Here is a 21599-nt window from a genome sequence, read left to right as displayed (position 1 = left end):
ACATGAGAGGTGCTGGATTGATTCTCAGCACCACATAAATATAAATAAATAAAATAAAAGTATTGTGTCCAAGTATAACTAAAAAAAATATTTAAAAAAGTACATCTAGGACCACATCTCAGATCAATTACGTTCTCTTTCAGTACTGGGGTTTTTCACTCTTCTTTTAGCTATAATAAGTTTGTTTCTTCAGAATATTTAGAAATGTTCATGTATTACAAAGTAAGTATATGATGAAAGGTGATAGTGGGTCTTCGTTGGAAGGTCTTGATTTTATGATACTCAAATTGTTCTGACTCTCAAGCATTCAAGTTTATTAAACTCAAATTTATTAAAGAGTAATGATGATAACAGGATTGTGGGCTGTGCATGTATTTTCATCTGTCCAACTCACATAACCAGAGACCCATATCTTGCCTAGAATCTTAGCCCTGTTCCAACTTGTTATGTGACATCAGACAAGTCACTTTCCTCCCAGAAAATTCTGACTGTTTACTAGGCATGGTGACAGGTTCTGAGGCTATGAAGAGGAATTAGATATGCTCCTCTGCCTTGTAATTCACAGTCAGGAAGGAAAATCTGACATTTAAAAGCACAATTAGTACATGTTGTAATGATGAACACAGTGGAGGTGAGTGGGAGGTAAGGTTGCAGTTTGCTAAGCTGCTGATCCCTTTAGTGAGAAATGAGGGTATTATAACACATTTGCTGCCATTCTAACTGTGGGATTTCACTAAAGACCAATATTTAAAATGATATGTTTACACCAAAAGCATCTCCTGAAACAAAATAGGTAGCACCAAGAACCAAGAGTCTCAAGCTGGGTTTTCATTTTATTTAAGAATCCTACTTCAAGATTTTCTGAGATGATTGCAGATGCATAAGAAACACACAGACATGTAATGCTGATGCTGATTTCAGTGCTATTTATGAGAGGAAACATGGGAACATTTTAAATATCTATCAGTAGGGGAAAAATTTGACAAAATATGTAAAACCATACAATGAATACTATGTAGCCATTTAAATTAATGCTGAATAACTGTTCTATATTTTAGCAATTAAAATGTAAAAGTCTCCTCATTTTCATTGAAAATTCAGGTCACAGAAGACCACATGATTCTATTTTAGTAAAGTAGAATTTTAATATGTACATATGTTCATATGTATATATGTTTATGCATATCTTATTGCCTGTGTGCATATACTACATTTGTGAATACTTATATATGTATGAGTATATATATATATATATATATATATACACACACACATACATGCACACACATACATGCGGAGAGAAAGCTAAAAAGAAAGATCACAAAACATGGATAATAATTAGCTCTGGAAGATTTTTTTCTTTTTAGTGTGACATATATTTTCTTCCCTGATTTATTCAAAAATTTAAATACATATGGAAGCAATGAAATTATAATTGTATATTTTAACATTTATTTTTTAATTGTTTATTGTAATTTGTTATACATGATGGCAGAATGCAATTCCTTTCATAATGCACATATAGAGCACGATTTCTCAAGTCACTGATTGAACACAAAGTATTTTCACACCGTTGGTGTCTTCATACATGTACTTAAGGTAATGATGTCTAATTCATTCCACCATCATTCCTACCCCTTTAAGGCTTTCTTTCCGCTTCCTCCCCTTTGCCCTATCTAAAGTTCTTCCATTCCTCCATGCTCCTCCTACCCCATCACCATTATGAATCAGCATCTGCTGCAGTCCAGCTGCAGCAAAATAACCAGGGCGGGGGGGGGGGGTGACGAACAACTTGTGTACATTGATACAGCAGGAGTGGGAGCCGTTTATTGTAGGACAACAGAGGTATTTATACATTCCACACAGCTTATCTTAATTAACATAAACTAGATAAGGCAGTCAACCAATAAGGAATCTCCACACTTAATGGCTCGATGGCGTTACTTCACAAACACTCCCTCTGGCAAAATGCCAGGTGCCATCCTGACTTGTTTACAGACTCTAACAAGCATCCTCACATCAAAGAAAACATTTGGCTTTTGGTTTTTTAGGATTGGCCTGATTCACTTGGAATTCTCCAACTTTGTCCATTTACCTGCAAATGCCATGATTTTATTCTCTTTTAATGCTGAGTAATGTTCCACACATCAGACAGAGCACTAGTCTCTAGGGTATATAAAGAAAACTCAAAAACCTTAACAACAAAAAATCAAACCCAATCAATAAAGGGGCCAAGAAACTGAACAGACACTTCTCAGAAGAGGATATACAATCAATCAACAAGTGTATGAGAAAATGTTCAACATCTCTAGCAATTATAGAAATGCAAATCAAACTAAGATTTCATCTCACTCCAGTCAGAATGGCAGCTATTAAGAATACAAACAACAATAAGTGTTGGTGAGGATGTGGGGGAAAAGGCACACTTATACATTGCTGGTGCGATTGCAAATTGCAGCAGCCAATCTGGAAAGCAGTATGGAGATTCCTTGGAAAACTTGGAATGGAACCATCATTCCACCCAGCTTTCCCACTCATCGGTCTTTACACAAAGGACTTAAAAAGAGCATACTACAGGGACATAGCCATATCAATGTTTATAGCAGAACAATTTACAATAGTGAAATTGTGGAACCAACCTAAATGCCCTTCAGTAGATGAATGGATAAGGAAACTTTGGTATATTTTAACATATATAAACCTTTATAAACTATATCAAATTGGATAAATAACTAGATTTTACCTATAATAGTAGTTTCTAGTCAACACACATCTCATGATTATTGTATGCAGGTATTATTTCAGATATGAAAGTTAGAGAATGAACAATGCAAAGAAAAAAATACCAGGATGATATTTACAGTGGAACCTTAGAGCATCTCATCATTTGTTTATACAACTATTGAAAAAATACTAAATTTTAAAACAACAGAAATGAAAACCTCTCTGTTAATATTTGGTTTGTTCTTATACAACCAGAATATTTAGTTTGATTTTCTACATTGAAATAACTCAGACATTCCAAAATAGTAAAACTTTTATAGAGATTTCAATAAACTCTATTAGGCATAATGAAAAAAGTGCTTGAACGTTTCCTTTCTTCTACCCTCTCTCCCTCTCTTCTTTCATCCTTCATTGTTTCTCTGTTTCTTTTTTCCTTTGTTTAATCTGCTCACCATAAATAAGCAAATGTGAGATTAAAACCTTCATGAATAAACATTTTAGAAGTTATCCTTGTAAAATTTGGGACATTATAGATATTCATGGGTAACTGAACTCAACTCCCTAATTGAAAGTGCGTTGCATTAAATAAATTACATTAAGTAAATCCAGTCCAATTTCTGCATCCCAGTCTTAATTCATATTTGACTTCAGTCTACTTTTTGAACTGGATATTTATTTATATTTGTAATTATTCAATTAATGTTCAAGACTATACCTGAACATGACTTTCCAAGTAATTGATTGGGATCTGTTCAATCTGTGCCTCTAAAGTTACCAAGAAGCTGCTTGGGAGAGAGCTACATGTACATCTACATATATATAAATATATTTGAAAAAAATAAATATGTGCGCGTGCGCGCGCGCGCACACACACACACACACACACACATATATATTTAGAAAATGGCAGATTTTACTACATTTTGGAAAATAAGATATATTTCTTTAAGAAAACTCTGGAAAACTTACTAGAGAATTTTTTTTTACACATACAACAATATTAGAATATTCTTTCCTGAAATCAATTATTACATAAATACATTTACATATTACATGTATAATATGATAGTAAGACTCCTTTTTCTTTCTTGCACTTGCTAATCAAGTTATTCAAGCACTGTCTTTGTGGTTTTCACTTAATTAATTTATAGGAAAGAACTTGGTTGATTTGAAACACAAGCATAGTGAGAATATAAAAATTTTGCAAGAAATGTAGGTAATGCAACATGTTTTCCTTTTATATTATATTTTTGGAATTTACTCTGTTTAAAGTTACTACCTATAAATATAGCAAACAGTACACACCAGCTGTTTGATATAACTAGGCTTTGGTATATAGCTTTGAGTGGAATTCATTTATGAAGACCTGCCACAAAACCATAGCTAAAATTCTTTTAATGGTATATATGTCAAACTTTTTCTTTTTTTAAGATACGAGGAGGAAAGCTAATGATTACTTACACCCGTAAAAGTGATGCTGGCAAATATGTTTGTGTTGGGGCCAATATGGTCGGGGAACGTGAGAGTGAAGTAGCAGAGCTCACTGTTTTAGGTAAGTGCCATTGTATCAAATCTTCTTACTACTGTACAGCCTTCTTCTTATTATCATCATTATTTTTATCATTATTATATTTTTGTACAAGGGAGAATAAAATAATATTTAATCAAAATACAAATGATCTTTATATAAGAAAGAAATATTCTTATATCATTGTTTTCGGGGTAGAAAGAGAAGTGAAGTGACCTGATATAAAATAGCCAAAGGTGTGGAAAAAGAAGTAGAAGGAAATATTAAAGATGGGGAGAAGTCTCTACAAGTTGGAAACTATGCGAAGTAATTTTCTAAACAATATTTTGAATTATAAATCTTTTCTCACTGAACATCTGAAGTGTTTTATCTTGAGATGGCTCTTTCTAATTTTAGAGAGACCATCCTTTGTGAAGAGACCTAGTAACTTGGCAGTGACCGTGGATTACAGTGCAGAATTTAAGTCTGAGGCCCAAGGAGACCCTGTGCCTACAGTCTGATGGAGGAAAGATGATGGAGAGTTGCCCAAATCCAGGTACAGATCAGAATTTAATGATGTGATTCATCGACTTAGAATTTCTGTTTCTCATCAGACTCTAGGTGCCGATAGATGGTTAACTCTATAGATGGTCTTTGACTGCTAAGGTTTGATTTAAAATGTTCTACTTTAAGACAGTATGAAAGCTATATTCACTCTGTAGACACCATACTTCAAATCTGGATCTTTCCCAGGCTGGTGATATGTGGTGTGATACTCTATGCTAGCTGCAGTGGTGAGCCATAGCTTTCAGTTGGCTTTGTAACCAGGAGGAGAAAGAACCAATACTCTACAGTGTACTGTGTTGCCATGTGGGGTCTTCAGTGGGCTAGATGAACAAAATGCAGTTTTGTACTCTTGGTATTTTAATTTATGATAGGTTTACAAAGACACATCCCTGTCAAAGGTTGAGGAGCATCTGTAGACTCCTTGATCAGGAGCCAGAATAGAATACTAGAGATACTTTGAACCAGGAGGTTTCCAGATTTCCTCTGGGGTTGGATTATATTTTTGTGACCCTGGTTTTCCCTAGTAAAACATGGTATTCTATAGACAGTTTCTTTCCTGCTCAGCCAAATCACATTTAATACTAACTTCTTGTATATGGCCAGGTAGGAAAAGGAAGAAACATATAGCAATAATGATAGAATTATGAACCAATTAAAAATCAGACTTTGCTTTCCTCAGCTATGTGTCACTAATGAATGGTAGAAGAGTTCGAAGTTTCTTAGTGTCTGATAAGGACTTAAATTGGCTAGGAGCAGTGATTCAGGAAATACCAAGCTTTGGGGAATGAGACGGTGGAATAAAGCATTTGAGTTTGCCAGTTAGCTGTCAGCATGCATGCATTGAATGCCTGCTAGGTGTTGGGGTTACAACATTGGCATAGAGAGGGCATCTGCTCTCGAGGAGCTTGCAAAAAGACACATATATGGGTAGATATGGAATAACCTCATTATTCCCTTTCGTGATGTAAAGGCAGACCTATGCAACTGTAGGGAGAAAGAATAAGGAGAATACCCATGGAATAGGACAGATAAGCACAGTCTTCAAAAATAGGTACCAATATGATAAGCAAGGAAAAAAAAAGAGTCCTGTGTTCCAGACAGAAGATCCTTACAACATAGACACGAATGTGAGAAAGAACACCACATATTTTGAATGGTAGAAAGTTGAGCATCACTAGCACATAATATATGTGGTGAGAAGTAATGAATATCATATTGGAAATACTGGGGACATATCATCAGGGGCTTTGTGTAATAATAAATCTCACATCATATTCTATGACATTGATGAGTTGAGAAATATTATTATGAGCAGGATTAGTTTTTAGAATAACATAATTTTGTTAGCATGATGTATGTTCCATTACTATGAGGAGAAGCCGGTTATAGGGACACCATTATTTGATTGAACAAATCAGAGTTGTATATTGTTTAGCCTGGAGAGATGGAGATAATGTACAGAGTGGAGAGAAATTTCTGAGACTACAGTGGCAAACTGGATGACTAGTTAGAAATAGAGAGTTGATGAAGGAAGATAGGCAGATTGGGGTAGAAGGAGGAGGAGGATTATGTTAAGAGAAGAAAAGAATTATTGAACATATTAAATATTAGGGTCCCTTGAAATGTGATGTCTAATTGTTAGTAAGTTGGGAATATGAATAGGGGATTTACTTGGAGTGTGGGAAGTATCTGGTCTATCAATATATAAACCGTATCAGACAATATAACTCAGGAAAATTTTATATGAGAAAATTTTATATCAAGAAACCCTATTTTTAAGGGCAGGGAAGTCTAGACAAATCAAGTGAACTCTAGAAGACTATCTGGGTTCAAAATTTTAGCTCTGCCCTGAAATTCCCTGAGGACCAAGGCCAAGTAACCTTACTTTCCTGTTTCTCAGTTTCCTCACCTACAAAATGAAGATAAGGTTAATACTTATCTTATAAAATTGTTATAAGAATTTAAGAAGGTAAAATCTATAGATCATTTAAAGTCCAGCACATGATAAAAATTTAATTAATTTTCAGTGTCATTTAATTTTAGTGTGAGTACCACAGCTTGAGGAAATAGATGTATAAATGTTAACTTTACTCAAAAATGTTATTTTTAAGAAAATATTTTAATGTTAGTTCATATACATGTGGAAACAAGCTCATTTCTTCTGCCTGCTAACTTAGAGGAACATCACATCCTCAATTTTGTTTTGAATTACTGAAGGGATTATTGCATGTGATTTGATGTCTGGATACATCATAGTGTAAAAATGGGATCATTCAAGAACAAAATCCTTAACCATGCTGTTTTTGCTGCAATATTAGATATGAAATCCGAGATGATCATACCTTGAAAATTCGGAAGGTGATGGCTGGTGACATGGGATCATATACTTGTGTTGCAGAAAATATGGTTGGAAAAGCTGAAGCATCAGCCACTCTGACTGTTCAAGGTAGGCACCGGGGAGCTCGTCATTGTGGTTGTTTTATCATGTGAAATAGGATGTTGATTTTGAAGAGAATTTTATGTCAAACATATTTAAGAAAGCATTGATTTACCTATGGGCACTATTATATATTATGTAAGTGTTTATTAAAGAAGAATGAATTACATTTTTGAAATTATGAAGAGTTCTATCTTGGGTCAGAGAAGATGGTGTTTTATTCTCTGGGTCCTTAAACATAGTATATTTCTAATCGTTAATTACATGGCAGCTATTGCTGTGAAAACATTGTCTTTGGAGGAAAACACATCTTCATTACTTCAGATGATGTGCTTTCAAGGGTCTATGCAATTTATAGCATAAACATGGATGGATCTATTGCCCTTTAGAATGTAAGATCCATCTGTACAATAGGGACTTCGCCATCTTTATTCTGAGCACATAGTTCCTGTGATCTAACAGACATTCAATATTTGTTGGATGAATGATTTGCATTTGTACTTTGCTAATTTTTATAAAGATTTATTATTTTTGCTATTTTTTGTACATACGTATTTATTGTGCATTATAATTATACATAACAGTGGAATTCATTGTTACATATTTCTATACTCCTATGTGCATACAACATAACAATATAATTTGGTCAATTTCATTCCTTATTATTTGGTGGATAGGGCTTTAAAGGCTTCAAGTTTTTTTTTTGTTGTTGTTTGTTTGTTTGTTTTTTAATGGTTATTTTGGTTACTTGGTTTATTTAGATGTTTTAGTACCAGAGATTGATCCCAGGAGCGCTTCACCACTGAGCTACATCCCCAGATTTTTAAAAAAAAATTTTTGAGGGGCTGGGGATGTGGCTCAAGCGGTAGTGCACTCGCCTGGCATGTGTGCAGCCCGGGGTTCGATCCTCAGCACCACATACAAACAAAGATGTTGTGTCCACCGGAAACTAAAAAAAAATTAAATAAATATTAAAAAAAAAATTGAGACAGGTTTTCCCTAAGTTGCGTAGGGCCTTGCTAAATTGCTGAGGGTGGCTTTGAATTTGCAACCCTCTCACTTCAGCCTCCTGAGCCACTGAGATGTTTTACAGACATGTGCCACTGCACCCAGCAGACTTCAAGTTTTAAAATCAGAGACGTTTCTGTCACCTCTGTGGTATCCACAATACAGGCATTTCCTCATCATTACTTTCCTCCTTTGTCTCTGACGTCAAAATTATTATTTCCCACATTTTTTCCCCTTTCTGGTGATGACTTGTTTATTGTGCAATTTGAGAGGCAATGACCTTTAAAATATTTTATTGGTGGAAAAAATTCCCTATTTTGACAAGCGACTGTAGTAAACAAGGGTTTTGGCCATAAACCACTTAGCTTGTTTCTGGGCCTAACATTAGCAATGCCTGGTGCTGTCATCTTTCTCAACACTGTCTCTTCAGAGGCTATTAAGAAGAAAAAGGTGGCTTTTGAGGGAGTGCTTCTACTGCGGGCTTTCTACAAAAGAGCCTTGTGGGCTTTTTACACTAGAAGAAAGAATAAAGAATATTTCCTTCCTGTCTCTAAAGCCATTATGTCCCACTTTGGGGTTTTTAGCTCAACCTCATAAAAACAAAAGAAAAAAAAAAAGATCAAGAACAAACATTGAATTTCTAAGGCCTAGACTACTTCTCTTTAATCTAAGTTAGACTTGAACTCTACGTGAGGCTAAGACTGTAAGAAAAGAAAACCCCTTTCCATTTAGAGAAAGCATACATTTAAGAGATGTCAAATCCAAGTTCAAAAGCCCTTCAGAGGGAGTAAAAGTAGCCAGGATGAATATAGGACATTAAAAGGTGTGTCTGTCTCTAGGCAATTGTGACAGGGAGCTTGATTGTCTATCACATCAGTCAGTGAAATATGTTTCACTTTATGTTTTAAAGTTTTCATACCTTGGTATCCTGATGTTTTATAAATAATAGCCATTCTGCTATGCATGCAACAGACATTGAAATCAAAATAGAGTTTCCTCCTGCAATTTTAAACTCAGCTCCAAAGCTAATTCAGCCTTAAGATATCCATATGGAATGCTTGCTCCCTAAGCTTGGATTTCAGTGGAAATTGGGTACAAATGATCAAATCCAGAAACTACTTGATGAATGCAGATGCTCTCATTTCAACTGAATTTAGCTATAAACTTATGAAGGATCTGTATATAGTTTATAATATATTATTTGATTCAATATTAAAATAGAATATGCACATTAGCATCACTGCTAAAATGTCTTTAACATGTTAGAATAATGTACACAGTATGTTAGAGAAAGTAACATGACTCCCAACTGCAAAAGATAACTAAGAAAAAGCATTCAAAGGAAACCTGAGAAGTTAGGTCTTGTTTCTTCCTTTGAGAAGAATGTAGAAAATATTAGTGACTACAAAGGAAACTACATCACAAGTGAATCCCTCTGGTAGCAGGAAACAATTACAATAAGAAATTCAGTAGAGAATTTGGTTTTTATTTCTTTGTTTTATATGTGGTTCATTTTTAAAGAGACACTATTGGAGTAAGTATATGTTTAAAAATAAATTTCTACCTCCTTACCCCTTATCCAGTGAGTACTTAATTCAGAGAATTGAGTTAAGGCAATAAAACTATATGCTGAAGATAGAACTTATGGGGAAAATTATCTTAAATAAGGGTGGCTATTTGATTTTCACCCCCCCTATTACAGAAGTAATTAATTTCAACATCTTTAAAAGATCCTTGATTTGAGAATCATTTCTCTTTCTTATTGGTTCTTTTTAGTTATACATGACAGTAGAATCCATTTTGACATAATTGCACAAGCATGGACTATATCTTGTTCTAATTTCTCTTCTGTAGATGCTTGTCTGTAAAGATACACTTAAGTATTTTTTTCTTAGGCCTAGCTTTTCCTTGGTCTTTAAACGTGGGTACTCTTCACAGTGCTTGGATTTGTACTACACATCTAGTAGGCACTTTGTCTAAAAAATACTGCTTGAGTGGTGGAAACAGCACAGGGAATCGGGAAACTCTAGCAGCTGCTGACAGCTCAGATCCTGGGTGCCTGCAATAAGTACCTGTGGCTCAAAATTGAGGCGCTCACCATTTATGATCAATGCTGCCTGGAAATCTGTGTTCAAAAGAGCAAAGAAGGGGACCCAATTTATTATCTATATGTATCTCAGCATATCATGTTTTATATTTTAAATATATGAAATAAAATTTATTAAGAAAATAAAGGGAACAAGGTTCATGACACCTGTAATCCCAATGACTTTGGAGGCTGATGCAGGCGGATTTAAGTTTGAGCACAGCCTGGGCAACTTAGGGAGATCCTGTCTCAAAATAAAAAATAAAAAGGAATAGGGATGTACCTCAGTGGAAGAGTACCCCTAGGTTCAATCCCTAATACTAAAGGGGCAGAGATGGGGGGAGGAGAAAGAGAGCACAGTAAAATCTGGGACCAGACAGAATTTCCTAAATTATCTGAAGTTTCTTGTTAAGTATGCGGATTATCAGACATGGCCTCTGGAGAATCTCTTTCCAAAGATCTGGGTTAGGACACAGAAATTTGTTTTGATTTTTGTTTTTAAGCAAGCAAGTTCACAAATCCCATGCATGAGGAGTTATAAGATAAACTGACAGAAAGAATGAAGGACTTTAAAACATTTCTTTGTAGTTTGGGACTTTCCAGATGTAGTAGTATTGCTATAAAGAATGGTTGCTAAGAGCATTGACATTAGCATCAGACTGGATTTAGTTGGATCCTTCTTGTACTGTTTACTACTATGTGACTCAGAAGTATGTGACTGAGGCCTTGGTTTCCCCCTATGTAAAATGGGTATAGTAATACAATATCACAGCATTTTTATAGGAGTTAAATTATTTATATATTAATATTTAACATATTGTCTATTATGAGTAAATGATTTATAAATAAGGAGCACAGTACTCATATGAGTGTTTTTATTTTTGATAGTTCTATTGCTTGATTTTAATAATTATTGAGTAACAAAAATACTAATTCTGAGTTAATTCTAGATAGTTCTAGTAGCTCATTCTAATAGTTCTTCCGCTATTGCAAATGAGAAATCTGAAATACTAACATATACATGACAATTTATTGTGCAAACAATTATTAAAAACTCTTCTCAAATACAAATCATTGCATTTCCATGTTAAAAGTCAGTATTGACTTTTGTAGTAAATATGCTGGATTTTGCTAGTTTTGTTAAAATAGTGGTAGACTCATTAAAGTTTTACAAAATAACTCAATAATGAAAATTATGGCTATTTGGGAATAGAGATCATTTAAAAATTACATTTTATATGCAGTGGTATATTATTGTTGTGGGAAAAAATTCAGCAGAAATCATTTGACCTCAATTTTATTTCATTATTTCTTGTTTTCCAATTTCTAAGGTTCTCAAACCCTCAATCTATCTTCCTATAAAACAGGTGCATTTTCTTATGATTCAGAGACTAGTAAGAAGATTATCCATGAGTAACTATCTTCAAAAACTGATTACTCATCTTCATAGCCATTTGGAAACTTCAATTAACCACTCCAAAACATGGGAGCAATATGAGATCATACTCTCTTAGTAGCACATCAATGTCTGGGTTACTTCTTCGCACAGAGCAAAGTACCAAACTCAAATATCTGAAACAAATCAAAATATTGACTATTTAATATAAAAGATTTTTATTTTACTTTGAAAATAGGCAAATTGTAATAAAATTTGGTGATACTAGGTAGTTTCAAAGTAAAGATATATTTCCACTGGTCTCTGAAAATATTTAGCCAATAAAAAATCCCAGTGCCTTTAACCTGCATATCAATTTTGGTATGTCTCTGAATCTCATTATCAGAATGAAACTCAAAGGTCTAGAGTAATTTTACCTATTGAAGAAGAATAACCTTCATTACACAACAAATAAGCACAGTGGAATAGTTGGGCACAGTGTTGCATGCCTGTAATCCCAGCTACTGGGGAGCTGAGGCAATGAGGATCCAAAGTTTGAGACCAACATGGGCAACCACTTAGCAAGAGACTGTTTCCAAATTTCAAAAATAAAGGGCTGGGTATGTAGGTCAGTGGTACAGCACCCTTGGGTTCAGTACCAAACAAAACAAAAAGAGAAAAGAAAAGAAAAGAAAAATAAAATGCCATTTTGGACTAATTACACCAGAAATGTTTATGCTTACTCATTTGTTAGACTTATCAAATATTGACTGCCTATAAATGTAAGCCATCATTTAACCATCAGTTATTTTATTTATACTTAATGTTTGTCTGCAACTGTTTTCCTTTCAAATGTATAACATCTTGCACACCCTCAAGCATTCTTTTTATGAACCTAAAATATACAAACAAAATGAGGTAACTTTTTACAGACATATCCCACCACAATTTTGATTTGTTCTATTGTTATATTTGAATTCTGGTGTCACAAATGGACAAGTGTTAGGATTGCTGGCTTGGTAGGAATGACTTACTTTTTGAACTAGTGTTTCGTATTGCCTAATAACTCCCATGTTTTAAGGAAAAAGATATTTATTGTAGTATTTATAACAATTTTATAGGTTGTGACATACCTATAAAATATAAAAATCTAACCAGAACAAAATAGATGCATAGAGGCACCCTGCCAAGGTTTTAAACATTGTGTCATTGAACCTGCTAAAATTTATGCTTCCCATTGGTGTTTGAGTCTGGTTGCAGGTTTGTTTTATATTATTTTACTGTCTTAATCTAAACCCATTAGTTCTTTATTAGATGCTTGTCGTGTGGGCCTCAAGTTTCTTCTTGGAATCAAGATAGTCAAATTAGTTTGCTATTTCAGGATCCATTCATGGTTAATTTAAAAAGTGAGTGCTTTTTTTCTTTTCTTAAAAATAGATTTGAGGAAAAGGATAGAGAATACAATCTCAAAATACTTCAAAAAATAAAGGAAGAAACATTATTCTGTTTATTATTACTAATAACAAACCCCATAAAATTTACAAATTATTTACTCATAATAGCAATCCTATGGATGGCTTTTTAAATCACTTCTTTTCTGGGGAGTGCTATCCCCAAAGAAATATAGCAGAGAAAGCCACACAGTTTCAACTTTGAGTTTCTTCCATTTCCAATTTTATCCTCAGCCTCAAACATTCCTTATGAGTCTTTGCTTCAGCAACTCATTTCTTAAAAAGGGCAAACTAGATGGCGTTATTAATGTTTCCACTCTCTTTGCAGCTTCACAGATAAAGCAGCTCTTATTACTGTCACAATTTTATTACCAAAGTGAATTTGTGACTCTATCACCAGAATGATCATGTTCTCATCGCCATGTCCCATCCGTCACAGGAAACTGAACTGAACCCGACTTCCACCCACCAGCCATTCCCTAGGCAATCACCTTTTATCTCCCTGAGTTGGACCATTAGAAAAATCTAATCCCATTTTTGTTCATCTCTCTTACAAAAGGAACTAAAAGACATTTAGTCCTCCTGTTTCCCTGGAGGCCTGAATACTGGGCCACTAGACACAGGAAGCCATACATTTAGATCTCTGTTCACATCCCACTACACTCCTCACTAGACTGCTCACAGGGACCAGTTATTCTTTGAAGGTCAAGGAATGGTTGTTTTTCTGCCCTTTCTGCAAGCTGTGTTTTAAAAAAAAAAAAGAAAGAAAAGTCAAGTGCCAAACATTGCCAAGCCGGTTCATGCTCTGTGATCAGATGGATGGGATTTCTGTGAAATCTCAGCCCTTCTCTAAATAGTGCTTGCCAATTTTTATTCCCTTGGTGTTAAATCACTCCATTCTCTCAGTTTCATCACCTGTTTTTAAACTATTAAATATGGTTTGAATTATATTGTTAACTCTTTAAATTTATTGTTGACCTATGGTAAGAATGTTAAAATGAGTCATCAAAAGGACGTGCATTCTGTTCTACTCTGTAGAATTGCTATTTTGTCTTATGCTTCCCATAAGTATTTATGCCAAGCATATAATGAATGAGCAAAGCACTTGCTCATTAGGATTGATTAGCCAGTGACAGCTGCTGGAAGGCTGAGCCTTAAAGTATGAGATTGACATGAAATGAGGGAGACACAAAGGCAGAAAAAAGACCTGGGCTGTCTTTTGGCTGACTTAATTGCTACTAATGGGATGTTTCCTCGAGCTTCTTTCCTTGCTAGTAGTGAACTACATGCTTCAAACAGGGAGCTTTGCTGAAATATTTGGGGTGCCACAGTTTATGATTGACCCCTGTTAAGTATCCCAATGAACTAGGAATTGAAGAGTAATTATAGCTTTCAGTAAAACAAGAAGCAACTGTCAAAGGTGTGTATGCTAAGTCCCTTCTAAACCAGGCTGTAAGTATAATTCACAGAGTGTAGTAATGATGCAGTGAAGATAAGATCAGACTAGACATTCAAAGCTAAATTTTGCAAAACCTCCATTTTGGTTGTCGGTAGTGCAGCCTGCAGAGACATATCCAGCAGACAGTGTGAGGAGGGGAGTCATCCTTTACTCTCCTGCTTTTCCCATGTCCTACTCCTAATTGCCACAGAGTCCCACTTCTTTTGGCTTTTCACTATTGTGAGCTCTTACTAGCTCTCTCCCCTTCTTACCATTCCACCTATTCACATCTTTGTCATCTGTCTGTAAAGTGCTAACCTCTAACCAATTAGCTTTTATCTTGCTGTATCTATTGTCCATAACAGACACATCTGTCTAAAACACAATCTAGTTATAGTAGTTCCTTCCATAAAACTTGGTCATGGTTCCCTCTCTATACATAAGATCCACAATATGTACTGGTGCTAGCCTCCTCTCTCACTTCTCCCTTCAATCTAATACACTATATTTTCAATTTTGTTTCTTGCATGTACTACCGTGTTACTTAGTTCTTTTTGTTACGTTGCCTCTAAAATGCCCCAAACCCTGCCTGAACCACTTGTACTTGCTAATTACACTTTCCTTGGACTCAGAGAAGATTAGCATTCTCCAGAAAACTTTTCAGACATTGTCCATCCCAGCACACATGAGGTGTCCCTCATTCATAGACCCTCTGGATGCTATAACTGCCCTTATTGCATTTCTGTTTACCCTGCTTGAATATGAGCTTCTTAGGGGCGCACTTTGGTTTCCTTTGTCTTCTTAGTCCCTTTGCGTTCTACTATCTCAGAGGCATCTCTTTTAGAGAAATAGAACCAGTAGGATATATAAAAGGGGTAATTAAGAGAATGGGCTCACATGATCAGCAGTGCTGAAAAGTCCCACAGCAAGCTGGAGAACCAGGAAAGCAGGAGGTGCAATTCAGTCCAAGTCCACAGATCTGAGAACCTAGAGTTCTGATGATTGAGAGCAGGGGAGGATGGATGTCCCACCTCTAGGTCAGAGAGAAAATTTGTCCTTCCTCCACTTTTTCTTTTCCCATTCAGACTTTCATTGGATTAGATGATGCCTTCCCACGTTGGTGAGGGAAGAACTTCTTTGTCTAATGTACTGTTTCAAACAATAATCTCTTCTGGAAACAGGCTACCTGTAAAATGGCGTTTCAGGAGGCTGAGACAGGAGGATTGTGAGTTCAAAGCTAGCCTCAGCAACTCTGCATTGAGATCCTAAGCAGCTCAGGGAGACCCTGTCTCTAAAAAAAAAAAAAAGGCTGGGGATATGACTCAGTGGTTGAGTGCCCCAGTGTTCCATCCCCAGTAACAAAAAGAAAAGAAAACAAGTGGGAGTGAAAATGTTTCTCATAGATAGCAGACATTGAAGAACTGACAAACATCCAATGCTTAGTACATCATGTGAGGCACTTAAATTGTCATTTCAGTGATGTGTGTTGTGTGTGTCAGAATCTTACTATATCTGCCTTTGTCCTTGCTTCCTACAACTAGCTGTGTAAAAGAATTAAGGTTTGAGTTTTTTATACATCCACCTAAGGTTTTACAGAAACACAATAAATATTTTTCAACGAATTATAGCAGAATATCTGTGACTGTGGTTCAAAAATGTCAGTTGTCTTTTCTAGTTCACTTTAGCAAAACTGGACAAGTGATATATAAAATTAGAAATCTGCATTTAGTTAAAATTCCTTTTTTGTATTAATTCTATGAATCTAATATATATTTGAGAACCAAATCATATATTTACTTTTTTAAATTAAACAGATCCACAATTTACATGATTCTTTCAGACAGTTAACATAATTATTATCCCTCTGGATATGTTTGATGATGCTGAATTTCCTGACAAAACGAATAATATTGAAATGTTTCACACCTCACTCCATAAAAATAATACAAATATTAGAACAATTGAGTGCACTGAAGTTAAAAATACAGTCATCCTTCCATATAAGCAAGTTCAAAAAGAGAAATTCAACTGTACTAAATGCATACCAACTATTTTTCTTATCTTTATTCTCAACAATATAGTATGACAATTATTCCCATAGCATTTACAAAATATTAGGTATTATAAATAATCTAGAACTGATTTAAAGTACAGGGGAAGACATTCATTTATCACATGCAAGTAGTACACCATTTGTATAAAAGAATTAAGAATATGTGGATTTTGGTATCCACAAGGTTCCTAGAACCAATTCCCTACATTTACAGAGGAACAACTGAATTTGGGTAGATGGTGCCCAGCTATAACTACTTTATAATTTGGTCTTGAAATGAATCAACAGGCATAATTCCTTAAAATAAATTTGCATCTATGAATTTGATTATTTTCTAACATATAAAATAATAACTTTGAAAATGATCAATATACATATTAATGTTACATAATAGAAAATATTATATGCACATGTGACTTTTTATGGACCTATTAGATAATTATTTTAGAATGTAAAATTTAAAATTTTAAGTAAAAATTTAAGTAAAATAAAAGTAAAAATTTTAAGTATTTAAATAAATGTAAAACATTATAGCTTTCATGTAGACTTTACTCTCAGTAGTACAGAATGAACTTTTTAAAAACTTTCATTAAAAAATAAACTCTGGGGGCTGGGATATAGCTCCGTTGGTAGAGTGCTTACCTCACATACACAAGGCCCTGGGTTCAATCCCCAGCATCACACACACCTCGAACAAACAAACAAACACACTCAGGAAAAGAAGGTTTATTTTGTGAATTTGTGCTTTCCATAAATAGAGTTCACCATGTTTCACTTTCTATCAGCACATGAGATCTTTATACAAAAGTCACATGACATTTTGGAGTTCATATGATATCTAGGTATAAAAAGGAATAAAATGATGGATACTTCATTTAAATCATTTGCTGGAACCATTTCCTTAACTTGCTCATTTGAGAAAAGTGTAATGGTGCATAGTTTCTGACCATTAACCTGGTTATTTGAGTCAAAGCCAAAACTAATAGTGTCAAGGGGCCTTTTGCAGGTTCAATGAGATTTACTCTAATCCATGATTCTGGTTACAAAACCATGAGTTCATCACCATTTTGAAGAAATACATAATAGGAGACCTCCAAAGCTTCACTTCATGTTTTTAAGAACCTTTATTATGTGTGTGATACTTTTGTCAGACTCTGACAAGATAAGCAAACTGAATCTTTTAGGAGATGGTTCTTCGTGACAGATGACAATAATCAGGAAAGGCAAGGTGCTTCATGGGGTGGAGAATATAAGATAGTTACATGAATACATACATTATGCATGTAATTACATATCTATACTTACTTCCTCCTGTATATATTGCTCCTCTTAATGCTGAATTCTAGAGTCAAATTCAAAATGCCACCCTCCTAGAATTTTTATGCTTTTATTGTGCACTTCATTTTCTTCTCATGGTTGTTTCATAGTTCAGCTGATGACTGGAAAAATTCAACTGAAATTTAGAGGGGGGAATGAGGAAAAAAGGTTTGTGATTGTAAAAAGAAACACCCCCCCAAAAAAAATTTTAAAAACTCAATATGTGATGGAAACTTTTCAAGTTTCAAGTTTCAGTATTGCCAGCTGAGTTCTTTGTGAGCAGACTGAAAGAAAGTAAAATGCCATCAGCTAAGAGGTTTAATGAAGTCCTACCACAGAATTTAACAAGAGAATGATTTGTGAGAACAGCTCCCTCCCTAACTGTTCTGATCCAGTAGTGTAAATAGGATGCAGAGCTTCACTCCTGTTGGTTTTTTTTTAATATTTGGTTTGATTGAGTCCCAGTATCATTTTGACATGTGATAACTTGACATATGTTTTTTCCAGTAGTAAAGAAATTCTTGTGCTCTTGTAACTTAAAATTTCCACCAAAATGATCACTAAAGATGTGATATCCTTTTAGATTTCTTTCACTCATATACAGGTTTTGGATTACTTTCAGTTATTTCAAATGCACTGATATAAATTGTAAAAATTAATCAAAAGAAAAAGCCTTCACCAGGTGATCTTACTACAGAAAATTCGAAACATTCTCTTAATGTATGTGCCGGGCAAATATTTGAAGAAATAAGAAGAGCAGTCAGGTAGAAGAAATAATTGATTCATGAGATAATTTGGTGACAAGTAATTACACAGCACCACACTAGTAAATAGTACATCACGGGCCTTCCATTATGGTCTCAGCTTCACTGTGATTTATTCTTCTGTGTAACAGTGGATTGGGATTTCTTGTGAGGCAGTTATATGCATGTATAACTGAGCAACTATCTTTAGCAGCCAACATTATCAAATAAAGGTGTCAACATGGAAATATGTAATTGAGTTGTGTGGATCTATAAAATCTGAATCACTCGGCCTGAGAATGATATTCAGAGAAATAAATTACATTTTTGCCCTAGTCATTTACAGATAACTGTTTTAAAATGTTAGATTCTCTGCTAACAAGCTCACATAATTTTAAAACATGGAATTATTATGTGAAATTGTTTATCACTGAATGTAAAAGAAATAAACCTAAATTAATTTCATCTTGCTGTATTTTATCTGAAATTGTTCAGACATCAAGTAATAGAAATTATTTATTATTTAAATGACAATAATCATAAAGAGAATAATATAGAGTATATTAAGGATGCCTTTTTGTTATGGAAAACTCTGGATAATTCTATACATAAAATGATTGAAAATTGGATTTTTATTCATCCATATGTATTAACTATTTTATTATTTATTTGACATGATTTTATTTTCCAACAGATTTATGCAGTATTAAAAATAATTTTTAACTGCATTCATTTTTTGTAGATTTAGTAAATCTTTTCAGCATATTCCAAACATCAGGTAATCATTAAAATAAATAAACTTTAGAATTATGTTAGCATCTGGTGTCCTTTGAGCTTTATTTCAATAATTTAAAATATGAAGTAATTATTTGTATTTTAATAGGATTCTGCATAGATTGAAAAATGAACATTTTGAAATATCATACCCAAAGTTTGCAAAAACTGATTAAAATACCATGAGCAGTTTAATTTGCTTTTAAACTATAATTCTCATGACTTGATAAATAATGTGCCAAAATAAACACACCTGCAGAAAATACTAAAATAGGTATAAGACAAAATATAGCTGAATAATTGCTTTATAACAGATTTATGAGGATAGGAAAATCCATAAATGGTTGTTAATGTTAGCTTTAGGACATTTATTTTGTGTGGTCGATGTTCTTGGGAGAGAATTTAGAGCACTCCACAATTAAAGCTGATAGATGGGCCATTTTACAAAGGTGCTTTTAAAAAGTTAACTTAGTGTATGGTAGTCATTTCCAACTGTACTTTTTAGTTTATTAGTTAAAGAGAGGAGGCGCATTTTTAGGCTTTTTACTCTAAAACATGTACACAATCGCTAGATAGAAATGAAAATTTTGGCTTTATTTACATATCTTGGGAATAAATGTGAAATTATGAATCCTATGCTGGATTTTTGAAACTTTCATGAATGGTAGTCTACAAATCATTTACTTTGGAATTATCTTACAAATGAGAAAAATGAGTTCCCATGTGTCTTTATATTAAATAGTCAACTTAAATCATGCATACTTAATTTCTTGACTGCATATTTTAAATGTGCAGTGAAAAACAAGGATTTTAAAAGCTGGAGACACTTGAATTCTAATTCTTAATTTCTTGACTATATATTCTGAAAGTTTATAGTGATTGTCCTAAATGATTATATCACATCACATGTTGGAGATGGAATTGGCTTTTTTGACATTGTTGCTAAGAGAAAATAAAATATAACATGAGTTGTTTCTTCTCCCAATTTTTTTGAACATATGAAATATGTCTATGTAAGTGGAATCATTATGTATGTGTTTATTTAATGTATTACTAGGCACATCATACATTCATATTACTTATTACTGATTTGGAGAAAAAAAATAGAACAAAAATTACATTAAAGTAAGGTTTAAATCTTGAAAAAAAATGCAGTGTAATAAGAAAAGCGAGATTTTTAAAAGCTGGACATACTTGAATTTCCAATTCTTTTCTTACCTGATGAGCAGCTTTAAGAAAGCCCCTGAATCTTCACTTTCCAACCTTTGCACATTTGGGATATTGAATTATTTCTTTGCTAAGAGAATTTCTAATATTTTGGTCTGACATACAGCTAACATTGATAGCTTCTTCTTGTTAAACTGAGAGTTAGAACATGTATGAAATTTATGAAGGATAGAAGACCTGATTATTTCTTGAAAAAAGCATTGGATTTTGAGCTAAGATCTGAAGGGTGAGTAAGAATTAAATAGGGGAAGGGAGAGATTTTGAGGGATGGCGTGCATAGAACTGGAGGTAAGATGGAGCATGGTGTACTTAAGATCCAAAAGAATGTTTATGAGGCCAGGTTGAGGAAATGAGGGAGGGGTGGGGGATGGTTTGAGAAGACAGAGAGCATAATGCACAAGACCATGTAAAGGATTTAGCTCTCTGTTTTAAGAGCACTGGATGATATTGAAGGATTTTAATCACATAAGTTCTATGATCAGTTTAGTTTTGTTTTGCCTTGTTTTGTTTTAATCCCTCTGGTTGCAATGTGAGATTAGATTAGAAAAATACAAGTCATTAGTTAAGATGAGTGTCATTTGATAGCTTTGCCAGGGTTGTGGTATCCAGAAACAGATGGTTAAAATCACAAGTAGTTACAAAATAAAAGCAATGACCATTGGTAATTAAGTATATCTTTCAGGGAGGATGGAAGAGAAAGCATTCTGATGTGATGCTTTCTAAAGGCTGACTTAGGGAATGTTATCATTAAAATGATGACCCTGAGATCCATGTCAGGTAATATGCACATTGTCATAGAAGGCTGGATAGTTTTTTGGTTTTTTTTTTTTATGTTTGGATTCTTTAATGGACAAATAAATAAGTAGAACCATTTAACAACTGTGCTTTGTGG

General features: G+C 34.1%; 1 protein-coding gene and 1 non-coding gene across 2 annotated transcripts in view; one reads left to right on the top strand and one right to left on the bottom strand.

Annotated features, from left to right (window-relative positions):
• The window catches only part of LOC144251986 (roundabout homolog 1-like), a 99176-nt gene that overhangs the window by 33925 nt on the left and 43652 nt on the right, over positions 1 to 21599 (top strand). The window contains 3 exon segments of the mRNA XM_077794584.1: positions 4156 to 4276; positions 4649 to 4787; positions 7117 to 7244. Coding sequence (XP_077650710.1) covers positions 4156 to 4276; positions 4649 to 4787; positions 7117 to 7244 — 388 coding nt within the window.
• On the bottom strand, positions 10284 to 10359 carry LOC144252008 (small nucleolar RNA SNORD66). Its single transcript, XR_013342852.1, has one exon. It is a non-coding gene; the product is annotated as a small nucleolar RNA SNORD66 (small nucleolar RNA).

The sequence above is a fragment of the Urocitellus parryii genome, unplaced genomic scaffold (genome assembly GCF_045843805.1).
Source record: "Urocitellus parryii isolate mUroPar1 unplaced genomic scaffold, mUroPar1.hap1 Scaffold_35, whole genome shotgun sequence".
Classification (NCBI taxonomy): domain Eukaryota; kingdom Metazoa; phylum Chordata; class Mammalia; order Rodentia; family Sciuridae; genus Urocitellus; species Urocitellus parryii.
This window is presented reverse-complemented; position numbering and strand designations above follow the sequence as displayed.